General features: G+C 35.7%; 1 protein-coding gene across 1 annotated transcript; it reads left to right on the top strand.

The window, feature by feature from the left end:
• Positions 1–2551: 2551 nt before the first annotated feature.
• On the top strand, positions 2552–4764 carry LOC127789523 (aquaporin PIP1-2-like). The gene is made up of 4 exons (XM_052318405.1): positions 2552–2931; positions 3056–3351; positions 4153–4293; positions 4405–4764. Exons 1-4 carry the CDS (start codon positions 2604–2606, stop codon positions 4498–4500), a joined length of 861 nt encoding a protein of 286 aa, XP_052174365.1. The 5' UTR covers positions 2552–2603; the 3' UTR covers positions 4501–4764.
• Positions 4765–13985: the final 9221 nt, after the last annotated feature.

The following is a 13985-nucleotide window of genomic DNA, read 5'->3' on the forward strand; positions in this document are numbered from 1 at the left end:
AATATGAATTGGCCCTTGATGGGAAATAGATAGATGGGATCCCACCAAATTAAGGACACATCCCACCTCGTAGGGGACCCAGTTTGATATGCAAGATAAAAGGGGGCCACTCGGGGAGTTAATGCTTCACCAATCGCTCTGCAACTTCGACATATTCATCTTCCACTTCTTTGGATAAGCTGCTGTTCCATTCTACCCCGCCACCCTTGACCCTACCTTAATCTTTACAAATTATACGGATTAATTGTATTTTTATTACGAAATGAAAGCGTGATATATATGTTGTTGTTATTGTTGCGAGGATGGTACGTGGGGGGTTTAGAGGTATTGGAATTTGGAGGCATCGAAGACAGACATTCGAAGGGGACCCTCGTGCACGTCACGTGCTCCCGTCCCTAAGACAAAAGACAGCTGCGCAACAAATTAAACAGAGTCCACAGTCTCTCCCCCCTCCAACTCTATGAGCTTTCTCATGTGCTGCCCTAACCCCCACCATGTGGCATTGTAGTCCACTCGAAAACATAGTCTAAGGGCAGCCCGAGCACATAATTAACAGCGGTTAAAAAAATAGTGATTGTGTGTTCTCATCAGTAAGGCACGTATCGAACAAAAGAGTTGGTAAAGCTTCAGGTTGTCCTTAAGAGTGTTCCATTGGGACTCATCAACCTAGGGCTGGACATGACACATTCATGCTTTGGTATTTCTTATTTGGAACCCACCAAACCTTACCTTACCCCCTTCCCTTCACTCGCAGCTGGAATCTTCAAAGTGTTCATCCCATTGATGGGATTGCACCAATTTTCTCCTTTTTTAATGAAATCATGATTGTGTGATCGGAACAATAATGTCCCTTCAGCTCCTTGGGCCATTCAAATTGTGGGAATAACCCTCAAACTGAGGGGACACTCCAAAAATAAGGAAAATTTTGCTGTGGCATGAATAACCTAAGTTAAATTAAACTATTTTTTTATTTAAATCGAATAAAATCGAGCTTAATATATAGTTTTGATATTAGACAGATTATTATTATTATTAGCTGCTGTTTAGGAGGATTAAAAGTGGAAACATTTGATAGCAAAAGGAGGGTAGAAATAAAGAAAAGCAGGAAACTTTTTCCATCTTTTTACACGTGCAATCCCAGGTTCCAACTTTTCTTTTGGTTTCGCCTTTGCCTAGCTTTCAGTTCATTTTCACAATCACAGTACTAGGAGGACCAAATATCCTTTCGACTACTTAGAAGTGGGAAATTAATATTTGCTGAAATGCTAATCCTTAATGTTCACAAATACACAAGTTAATGCCTTTATCTGAAAAAAAAAAAACAAGAAAAATGTCTTTTCAAAACGTGAGTGATCGAATCTGGTGCACTAAGAATAACGTATAATAGAATAACGTATAATAGAAGTCAGAAACTGTTTAGAATAATAAATTAATTCTTGGATTCCAAGCTTGATTGTGAGTCAATAATCCAGATTGTCTCTTCTAAATGATGAGTTTCAATGGCTTTTCAAAGTGACAAACTGGAAGTAGTAGTGGTACCCTTTCAATCACATTTTGCTAACAACAATCTGTAGTGGATGGCCTACCCCCAATTCAACTTTGGATTTTTGATGCATGAACATGTGAACAGCCAGTTGTGTCTAAAGTTTAATAAAGTGGCAAGGAAGGATGAATGAGCTAATTAAATGGCAACTCATCTTTTACTTCTTTTGGGCTTTTCATTCTATGTACGGTACTATGTTTGAAATATTAATTAATTCAACACTAATTACTTACCAATGTAGACAAAAATTAATACAAAATAATGCTATATATATACATGCATAAATCGATATTAAGTTTAATTAAAAGAATGTCACTCGATTAAAGAAAAAAAAAATTCCAATAATTATTTATAGCTATATGAAAATGTTACTGTTACATCATTCTGATGATTTCTTTTTAGATTAATTAATACATTGTCTTTTCACATTGAGGAGTCTTCTTTTTCTTTTTGCCCTTTGCACGAATGGATTGCAGAGATGGTGGCAGACAATGAGAAATCCATACCAAACCCTTCTGATATTTTGCATCACTAATTAGAAAAAGAAAAAGAAAAAGAAAAAGAAAGGGGGGGGGGGGGGGGGGGGGAAGGAGCCTCCATGGAAAGTCAACAGAAAATGTTTCTTTAATGGATATTCCCCCTATAGCACTGCACATCTTTTGGACGTTTATGCAGGGTAGTTCTAAGACTCAAATGGGCCAATTCTCATAAGTTTTGTGGACTGGACCTCCAACTATAATGGAATCCACTGAGGAGAAGCCCAGGACACACCACTTCTGGTCTTGGTTTGAATATGATCATATGATCATGTTAATGTCATTATGTGGTTGGTGTGATAATATATGATCATATAGAAGACTTCAAAGTTTTCTCTTATATATCTTGGTTACCAAGAATGACTTTGCCACCTTTCCGCCTAAGCCACGCTTCAACCACATCACTTGATTGCTCCCTGTCTCACTGCGACTCCTCATCCATCTTAAATTCACTCACTTTCTATAAGCCCCAACCAAGAGAGAATGTGAGTGAGAGAGAGAGAGAGAGAGAGAGAGGGAGAGAGATGGAATGGAGAGAAGAAGATGTGAGGGTGGGAGCGAGCAGGTACGGCGAGCTGCAGCCCATTGGGACGGCGGCGCAGAGCATCAAGGACTACGCAGAACCACCACCGGCGCCGCTGCTGGAGGCCGGAGAGCTGTCTTCGTGGTCCTTCTACAGGGCCGGCATCGCTGAGTTTGTGGCTAGTTTCTTGTTCCTTTACATCACCATCCTCACGGTGATGGGCGTCGCGAGGTCCCCCAACAAGTGCTCCAGCGTTGGCGTTCAGGGCATTGCTTGGGCTTTCGGTGGCATGATCTTTGCCCTTGTCTATTCCACCGCTGGCATTTCAGGTACCATCCCAAGTATATATGGTTGAATTGTGCAGTCCAAGAATATTTTTCCTGTCTCGGTTTGCATATTCTAGAGGCTAGAGCCATGAAGTAATGATTGAAATGAATTTGATGTTTGGTGCAGGTGGTCACATCAACCCAGCAGTGACGTTTGGGCTACTTCTAGCAAGGAAGGTGTCACTAACCAGGGCAGCGTTCTACATGATGATGCAATGCCTTGGAGCCATATGTGGAGCAGGCATGGTGAAGGGCTTCCAGAAAAGCCAGTTTGAGATGCTTGGCGGCGGCGCCAACACCGTCAGCTCCGGCTACACCAAGGGTGACGGCCTTGGTGCTGAAATCATGGCCACTTTTCTTCTTGTTTACACTGTCTTCTCAGCCACTGACGCCAAGAGAAATGCAAGAGACTCCCATGTCCCTGTAAGCATTATATCATACTCCAATAATATCGCATCTATAGCTTATATACTGATGCCACAAATTTTCGTACCAATAAATATTTTGGCCGGGAGTCGACCTGGCACCAGCTAGAACTACTCTTGTCGCTTTCAGTGGGAGGGCAAAGCTTGCAAAACAAAGTTAGGATTCCTCGGGGCGTTCCCAAAAAGATTCTTCAGTACTTAAATCAGTATGCAAAATGAAAATCATTTTTCTTTACAGAGAGAGGGCCTTTTTTTTTTTTCTTATTAAGAGGGGCTTAAATCCTTTCTTTTTTTCTCTCCCCTTAACCCTTCGTTAGGGTTGTCTTATATCTGCTTGTGCTGTGGGGGCCCATGAGTCCAGTTGGCCCCTCTATAATGGCACAATTTTCTGTGCCTCAAAAGGTGCATGAGGCTTGGTTGCTAGTCCGTGAGTCATACTTCCACGATGAGCTTGTTGGGCTGTTGGGGCAATTGAGTTATGCCTGGCGTAGTTGTGCTGCAAGGCGGAGTCAGGGTACAGAATTAACCTGGGGTGCACTTCAAAGTTGGTCTTTCACACTGGCCGAGCTTGCCTAGATGGGCAAGGGGTATCCCTTAATCTAGCGACCCAAGTGGCCCTTTGTGAATCTTGTAGCTGTCCTGGCGGCCTCAGAGCTGACAGTGGCAAAATTTTCCAAGCTTCCCCCGCATCATATGTGTAACATGTATTTAGCAGGTTTTCATTTAAAAGTTTAATTAATTAATTCATTCTTATGATGAGTTGGGTTAATTTGCTGAATTTGGATTAATGGAAGTTCAGATATTAGCACCACTGCCAATTGGGTTTGCTGTGTTCTTAGCACACTTGGCAACCATTCCAATTACTGGGACGGGTATTAATCCAGCAAGGAGCCTTGGAGCAGCCATCGTTTTCAACAGAGACCAAGCTTGGGATCACCATGTAAGCTACAATCATTTTTTAATCTTTTGTTAGGAAAATGATTTTTTATATATATATCTATCTGCAATATCACCTTCCAACATATACTGTTTTGATTGTGTTTTGGTGCAGTGGATATTCTGGGTTGGTCCCTTCATTGGGGCAGCACTTGCAGCAGTGTACCATCTGATGATAATAAGGGCAATGCCATTCAAATCCAGATCATGAATTCAATTAATCTTCAAATTAATGTATGACTAGTGCTGGTGGTTTATATTGATAATATTTAACCATCCAGCCTAATATATATGGAAATAAATGCCTCTATTATCTTTCTTTTTCTCTCTTCTCATCATCTTCTTCTTCTTCTACATGTAATGAGGCAAAGAAAACAAAATTATATTGGTATCCTGAATAAGTTACTAATATTTATATTCCTGTTGATCCAATTAATTATGGACATAGGGTACCTTCCAGCTTCCACTTCTTTTTATTAATTTTCAATTTCCCATGTTATCTTTAATTTTTTATTTAATTCATATAATTCTCATAATTAAGTTAATAGATCCAATCTCTTAAGTTAATAGATACAACTCTCACATTTATTAAAAAATTACAAAAAAAATTGTGTGTCAGATGCGAAAAGAAGATGTGCAGTCGGGTCCATTGACAGCATTCAGGCTGCCATCAAAGGTGAAGATAACAATGAGTGAGGATTAATCTAAGCTTCTCTTTATCTTTGGAATTTCAAGTTTATATAGCTTGATTTAGGATGATCCAAAAGTGATTGTTGCTGAATCATTTTTTGTTATGTGACCTATGAGTACGGTCTTAATTGGTGTCTAGTTTTTACTTTTTGAACTACTCTAAAACTCATATTTTTTACATCAAAAAAAAAAATAATGATATATAATGATTTGTGAAAAGAGACATATGTATGGACGGAAATTTATGTAGGGGGAGGCTAAATTTTTTTTTTAACATATAAAATTATATATCATAAATTTTGGAGTGGGCTATAATTTTTTTTAAGACTAATTTATTATTAAAAATTAATTTTTTTAATATAAAATTAATTTTAATTGTGAGCTGCCCTTGGGCTTCAACCGAGAGCAGCTCAAACGTAGATCCACCCCTGAGCATATGTCACTCGAAAATTAATTAATTGAACTAAAGTTTATCTTTAATTTATTTATTCTCTATTACAAGTTATTCTTTCATGTTTAACCTTTTCTACCATATACCCTTTTTACATGTCCATTAAACAAAATCCCAAAAAATCTCATCACTTGGCATCTCTTTCTCTTTCTCATTCTTCCACAATATATTCTCTCATACTTTGGAAGATGGGTTTGTTTTCAACAACTTTTCTTTTTGATAAAATAGATATGAAGACATAATTATGATTACAAGTTGAACTAATATGTATAATTTTTTCATAAATAATAGTAAAATTCTTACAAAAAAAACCATATTTAATCTTCACAAAACCAAGAATCTTATGTATTAATAGTCTACTTTTTCATTTGTTCCAAAAGGTGAAATCGCTCACCTAATCTACTTTCTCATTTAATTTGAGCAGTGGATGCCATAGAGTTGTCCATTTATGAGTTGGATGGTGGTGACACATGATACGAGAGATTTTGCAAAAAATAATAAAAGATTTTAACAGGAAATAACTTTTTTTTTTTTGTTCATCTATTATTACATACGTTATAATTCATAAAGTACACATATATTAAGCATATAATAACGAGATTTATATCTTATTAAGCACAATTATATTCTCTTAATTATCATTAAATCAATAAACCATAGCGATAAATAATGAATCATAAAATCTCTATTCATCTGGCAATTTACATAATTTCCTTTACTTCATCATGACAAAAGAGCGGCTTCCTAGCAATGACTTGCAGGGACCGAGTTCGATCTCTGCAAGGAGGAAGAAGAAGAAGAAGAGTACTTCAAGAACTCGATGCAATCATCTATGGCTTCAGCTCGGTGAGAATCAATGGTTTCTGCGTAAGACCGTGATCTAGCCAGACTACTGGACGAAGAAACTTTGCGCGAAGACCTACTCACGGCCCTGAAACGCAGCGCCATTGCAACCTTAGCCCCAACTCGCCTTAGAAACCCCACCGGCAAAAAGCTCGAGCTTTTCGGCAACCTGAAGCTCCAAATTCCGATCACCCTCCTCTTGCTCCCGCCGGCTAATTTGGTGGCGTGCTTGTGAGAGGCTCTGGCCTTGTCGACATAGAAATCGGGAGTACTGAAACCCACTGATCTTCTACTCATTTTAATGTTAACGATCAAAGAACGAGCGTTCTTTGGAGATGGAGAAGAGGGAGTTGGAGAGGTACGTTGTTGAAGATGAAGAAGGGCAAGTGGAAGTGAAAGATAGTGAGAAACGATAAAGGGTCTTGGTTTTGAAAATTCTCACTGTAACCAGAAATCTTCATTGGCTGCGGGAAAATATATGCTTTGTTGCATGAAGTTGACCGCATACCAAACAAGCGTCAAACTTACGCGTTCCGCAGTTGTTAATGCATCTCCATGGAAGCAACAATTAATCCCACTCTTGGTGAGTGAAAGGAGAGTTATATAGTTTATAAGTATTAAGCTTGTCTTCGGTTTTATAATGACCCTTTCCAAGTTAAAATTGAGTAGGTTTTGTCCAATACCCTTTGCTACTTATGAGGTGCACTTTAGGAGAGTTATAAATTAAGACAAGTTATAGTTTATAAGATTTTGTTTAATACTCAACTATATATCGAGTGCACTTTAATTAAATGAGAGTTATAAGTTAAAGAGATTATAGTTTATAAGGTATTTTTTAATACTATAATATATATGTATATATGTACCGGGTGCCCTTCAAGGGAGAATTATTAAGTTAAGGAGACTTATAGTTTATAAGATTTTGTCCAATAATCTTTACATGAATAGGTTTAAGTATGTATTGATTTTTAAATTTGAACTCGTAATTAAAATTTTGATTTTGAAAGAAAACCCAAATATGATTTTTTTTTTGGGGGGGGGGAGCTGTGGTTCCAATTACGATATGTGATCTAAATTTATAAAAATTAACAAACGAATAATTTTATTATAAAAAAATTAAAATAATATAATCGATCATATCTCATAACAAAAAATTCAACACACCCAATTAATCTCTCTCTTTCACGACGAAATAGGTGATAGAGACTTAAATTAGTCGGTCAAAACTTCACATTAATATCCCCGAGTATAGTTGAGATAATTTATATATAATTTATTGGTGATAATTAAATTATATTTTAATAAATTATCCTTTTATAGTGAAGTCGTGAACGCAGAGATTGAATCATGTTAAAGGGTATTAAAGCTACCCGACAAATCAAAAAGGCCTAAGTGGGTAAGCATGGATTAGGGAAGAAATGGTTTCATTAATTAGGGTTATATACGTATAAGTGCTTAATTAGGTCAAAAGAGAAAGGAAAGTGGTGAGAATTATGAGGTGTGAACGAGAGAAGATGACAAAAAGAGGCAGCGTTTGGATTGGAATTCCCTCTTCTTAGGTATCATTAATTAATTGTCTCTTTCAATGGGCTTGTCCTTATTGGTCGGCCTGTTCCTCTGTAGGCCACCTTGATTCTGCTTCAGGAATCAGAATTTCTAGCCATGGCCCCCTCCTTCAATGCACTTCTCAGAGTGGGAAAACGTGAAAGGAATCTCCCTCATGCATGCTGTCCCAAATGTTATTTAGACACGAAATTATGTTATTTTATATGATATTTAATTTTAATAGTTTGCATATTTACTTTTACTATGAATAACGTTCATTTCTAAGATAATTTACCATATGCATCTGCTATCTCATTTGTAAAAACTCAAATTAAAGAAAATTTTGTATTCTTTTATAAATAAAGATGGCATCATTTTAAAAAAATGTATAAATATACGTCTCTAATATTAATTTTAATACGGTTATGAAATTTTTAATATTTGGCTTAAACAATGAAATATTTATACAGGAATTTTTTTGTGCCATCTGATTATTCTTTTTTTTTTTACAGATTTCAAATAACTTGACGACGATATTTTTTATATTATATTTTAACAATAATAATATTAAAAATTTATATTTATAAAACATTTCCGTGTAAAACGGGTAACCCTAGCCAGGGCCAATGCTGCCTTTTTCTATTTACTTTCTTCCAGAAAAGCAAGGAGCTTCTTGGAGGGTTGTTCAAATGTTTGGTGGGAAACATTAATGGCCGTTCATCTCGCCTTTTGAGGCTTCTTTCATACCCTACCCTCGTGGGGTTAGGGTTACTGCATCTGCTTCCAATCAAGGCTTCCATTGGGTGATGGTCAATTGTCCTAAATATATAACTTTAAATGTTGAATTCATCACATGAAAAAAATATTAAATGTTTAATGCTTTTACTTATTATCGATCGAACCTATCCTTTGTTTCGTCTTTCGTCATTGTCATTGATCATCATTTTTGCTCTCATCTTTTGTTGACTCAAACAAAAAATCAAGTCTCTCGTTGGTCGTCATCATCTCGACTAATCCCAACTCTTCCTCTTTGCTTTAATCTATGTCCCACAATTGACTCACTTTTCCGACCAACACCCATCACCGACTCACTCTTTTCCAACTTACCTTTCCTCATCTTTTTTACTCTAATTGACAACCCATTTACTGTTGAATTTGTAATTGGCCAACCACTGATCATGGTATTTTGCCGACATTTTCACGTGTGCAGGCATGGGTCTAAATATCGATCTTTTGAGCATGTGAACCTCAAGGACTCGTCAGTGTGTAGCGACAAAGCCCACTGTATCATCTCTCTAGATCAAGTGGGCTCGGGCTTCCCAGATTTGCCTGCCGGCCCAGCAGCAGTTGGCCCACAAACAACAGCTTGCTTTGTTTGTTATATAAATATATATATATATATATATATTAAGTGGCTCTCTTCTCTTCACTTAAAAAAATAAATAGACAAAATCAATTTCATAGAACAAGAAGATCCATCTGACTGCAGCAAAATGGCCAACACTGTCGCTCTTCTGAATTCAAACCATGGGAGTTAATATGGTTTCGGATCAAAACCGAGTATTTTGGGCCCAAAACAAGTACTTTGGGCCCATTTCGGCCGAAATGGTAAATGGCGAGTGTTTCGTTCCATTTTCCCTTTCGAACCGAGACTACTTTGATTCAAACTTTAGTAAGAGTCTGTTTGATTTTATTATTAGTTTTTATTTACTCATGTTCGGTATTAGTATTTAATTTTTATCTTTACGTAAAAAAATTATAAACAGAAATTACAGAACGCGACATTTGATTTTTACTGCTAGAAATCATAAACATATTATTACATTATTATTATTATTATATCTTAATAATAATTAACTATTATATTATTTCATATTATTTAATAATATAATTGCATTATTGAATTTACTTTTTAATTTTTTTAGGTAAAAGTCTAAATAAAATAAATTTTAGTATGGTGATAAAGTTATTTGAAAAATTAATTATTATTTAAAATTTTCAAATTTCCATTTGAATAGACTAATTTGATTGAACCCTAGTTCGATTTTTGGTCTAGTTATAGGGTTCAGCTAGCTTTCAATTCAGTCTAATTCGGGACCAATCTAAGATAAAAAATCAGTTACATTTAATATAATAATATTATTTATTAATAATATATTAGTACTTAAAATTTAAATATGCATATTTTAAAAAAAATTATATTAAAAATAAAAAAATTCAAGATCAATCTAGATAGATCTAGTTTTCAATTCAAAAATTTTAGAAATATCGATGATGCAATCCAAGTAAATACTCTAGTCTTGAATTATAAAGTTTTTTTTTTTTTAACATAAAATTGGGTTCTTCTAAGTTGTACGAAAATAAAAACAGAAAATGAATACGATATAAAACAGAAATGACGAAACGGTATTTTTTGAAAAAGTAGAAAAAAGAAATGTTGGGAAAATATGTAAATAAAAAAATATAAGTTTTTTTTCAATATAATTTTTAATGTAGAAAATTATATATAAAAAATTAATATATAATATAAGAAAAATTTTGATATTTTTATATTATATAATATAAGAGAATTTTTTTCGTCTCTAACCTTTTCATGGATGATGGAAACGCGTTTTTAATAATTTACTAATATTACGAAATGACCCCAAAATATTTTTGAAAATACAAAAACGATACTCTTGAGACATTTTTGTGCACCATAAAGGTCCATTAGAATGCATTGATAGCACACAACCTTGATTGAAAGGACAAGTGAGATGTGGTTGGACCAACATCTTATAAAGGGAAACTGAGATGTAACAATTCAAAAATGGGTAAGAATATCGAGTAAGAATGTGTTATCGATATTTATGGAATTAGTGGTTAGAATGCCTATTTCAAGGTTGTTATGTGAATGAGTGTGCCTTTGACATTAAAAGATAATGGGAATTAAATTATTGTGATGAGATAAAAGTGGAGGAAGAGTTAAAAGCATAAAGGAAATGAAATATATGTTGTGGAATAGTCAAATAAGGAATGGAGGAAGAGTTAAAAGCATAAAGGAAATGAAATATATGTTGTGGAATAGTCAAATAAGGAATGGAGGAAGAGTTAAAAGCATAAAGGAAATGAAATATATGTTGTGGAATAGTCAAATAAGGAATGGTGTCGTGGGTGAAAAGTCAAAGGAAAAAAAAATAGATTAAAGTTGAATATCGAAAAGTCTAAATTAGAGGTAATGAGAAGGGGTTATCATGCCTAGTTAGGTGTATATATGTGTGAAGAATATGCATTATGATGTCATTAAATTGTGTTGAAATATGTGTGAGAGCTGTATTAGCATTGGGTGCTGTAAAGTCAAACCCGCAGTTGAGAGATTGGAAGAAGAAGACAATTGGAAGAGAATGGTGGCAAGAGGCATGACTGCACTTGGGAGAGTGGAGTTGGAAGCTTAATCTCCCAAGATTGTCGGTTGTACGACAATGGTGTATGTGTGCAAATGTATGTAGAGGTATCATATATAGGATTGCAGATTGGTATAATGAGGTAGAAAGTAGCAACATAAGAGGATAAAGCTGCTGACGATCGACAAGTGGGACGAGACTGTCGACCATTTAGTGCAATAGGTGTATGCGATCAATACGTGGTGTTAAGGATGTCAACCGTTTGCTCCAAAATGGGGAAATTGTCAACCTTTTCTTAGAGGTTGTTGACTATTTATATGTAGAAATGTTTTTGACTGTCGATAGATGCCTTCGACCTGTCGACCTTTTTTGCTGGGGCACGATTTTCCAAGCCGTCTAGTGGATAAATTTAAGAGGAATGTTGGGAGAAGTTTGTAGAAGCTGGTAGAAGGAAAGTGCCATGTGAAGTGGTGGTTTCTTCTTCTTCTTCTTTTTCTTTTATCATTCTCTCATTCTTTCTTGTTTATTTTCTGGTTTTGGAGCTTCTAGATAAAATGAGTGCAAGTTCCAACAGGTTACTTCTTCTCCTTGGGTTCGACCATTCGAAATCTCTTAAGGCAAGCTCCACTTCTTTTTTTTTTTATTAAAGAGACAAGTTCTTATATTTGGATTGTTTTTCATGGCAAGTTCTTCTTCCTATGAGGCAAAACTCTTTATTTTATATCTTTTGGTGGCAACAATTTCATCTTCTCTTGTGGTTATAGATGCAAGTTTTTATTTCTCCTTCTTGCTATAATCCTATGATATTTCTGTTCATGAGATTTGATGCAAGAAAATCCCCATTTTGTTGTAAGGGGCACACATTTGTTGTTTATGCAGAAAGTTTGTAAATCTCTCTTGTTTCTTATTGGTTCATGTCAGACTCCTTTTGAGCTTCAAATAAGGTATTGTGTCATCCTATATTTCCTTGGGAATGATGCTTTTATTGGCTAGGTTAAAACATATAAGATTTTGATGTTGCTTGCTTGGATGTGCTTTGTATATGCTAGTTCGGGTTGTAGGTGGTAGGGGCTGTCGACCGTTTACTGGAATTGTTAACCTTTCTTGAGGCAGTTTCGTTCGAGCAGTCGCCCGACTAAGCCGTGCTGTCGACTGTCGGATGTATAGGCATTGGCTGTGGACCATTGTGGCAAAGTTGTTGACCGTTAGACTGAACTAAGTTGTCGACTGATGTTTGGTAGCTGCTGACCATTCCATCCTTGCTAGTTGGTGATTCAATGTTAAGCTATGTTGTGGTGAACCTATCCCCTCTTGAATTCTATATTATGATTGCTTGTTCTTGAGGGTAAAGTGCATACATTCATGGGCATGTCAATGGGTTCATATGTGATCATATGAAAGCATATGCTAAGAGATTGTTATGAGTATGAATATAGTTGTGAATGCACAAGCACATAGCATATGCATAAGCATGTTTTGAAAGGCACAAGTGTTGCATGTGTTTGAATGGTATGTATTTTAAGGCCTTAGGTTGAGCTACAATGGCCCCAAAAACCATATGTTATATGTGTACCAAGACTTTGGGTTGAGCTAATAAGCCCAAAAGGTCATATGTTATATGTGAGCATAGGGTTTGGGTTGAGCTAATAGGCCCCAAAGATCTCATGGTATATGATATGTTTAAAACCTTGGATCGATTGTTATGTTTATAAGATATTTTGTGATTCCAAAGATATGCATACCTTACTCATTTGTGCATAAGATAAGGGTGCATGGCATGGGTGTATGTGATAATGTTAATGGTGTTGTGTCGCATTGCTCCTCGTTGATAAGTCTATCCATTGTTGACTCGCACTATCATATTTTACATTTATTGTGGACTCATGCAATTGCATATTCCTATATATTGTTGGCTCCTATTGCTTCATGCCATTATATATTATTCTTGCTAAATCTTGTGGCCCATTCTTGTTTTGCATCATTTCAGGTAAAGACAAGGCTAAAAATGAGAGTAGTCATAGTAATGCTTGATCTTGTGGGGTAGATGTGTACAGGGCTTTCCCGAATCAAAGGTCTTGGGATATCAATTGGTTTGCGTCATGCTATTGGTTGTGTTTTTGTCTTGAGGGCTTGATGTATATCTTTTGAAAAGACCTAATGAGATGTAAAGAATGATGCTTTGTCTTGAATGGAAAAATGACTAGTCTTTATTATTTCGTATAATGGAGTGAATGTTCTTAATCGAATTCTATTATGTATCCATCCTTTTATGACATCTTCTTTTGAATTTTTTGGTCATAGGAATTTCGAGAGTGGGTAAGAGCAAGTTGCAGTAGCTTGAGCTTTGTAGATAGATATGTGTACAAGACAATCCCGATAAAAAAGATCCATGAGAAATTCTTGAAGACAAAGAACATTTGTAAATTATATATTCAGACTTAATTGTTCTTTGGGAGTTGTATGGGTGATTAAAGCCTCATGTGTGTTTATATTGAAGTATTTTGTAATTAATTATTTGATTTTTGTCCTTCATATCAGAGTTTATATAAAAAAAATTTCGAGTGTCGCATGAGAAATTCAGTCAATTGGTAAAGTTATTTTTTTTTTTTCCTTTTTAAATGATTGGTAAAGTTACTTCACACTTCCATCCATGATTAGGTTAAGCAGCTCCACAAGTTTGGGAGAAATGGTAAAACTATGTCAACATCAAGGAACATTAATCAAGGGAGTGACACCAAATCATCCTACATGTTCACATGCATGCTGCTCTGCCTGCTTCTGTCT

This window comes from Diospyros lotus, chromosome 14 (assembly GCF_014633365.1).
Source record: "Diospyros lotus cultivar Yz01 chromosome 14, ASM1463336v1, whole genome shotgun sequence".
NCBI lineage: Eukaryota > Viridiplantae > Streptophyta > Magnoliopsida > Ericales > Ebenaceae > Diospyros > Diospyros lotus.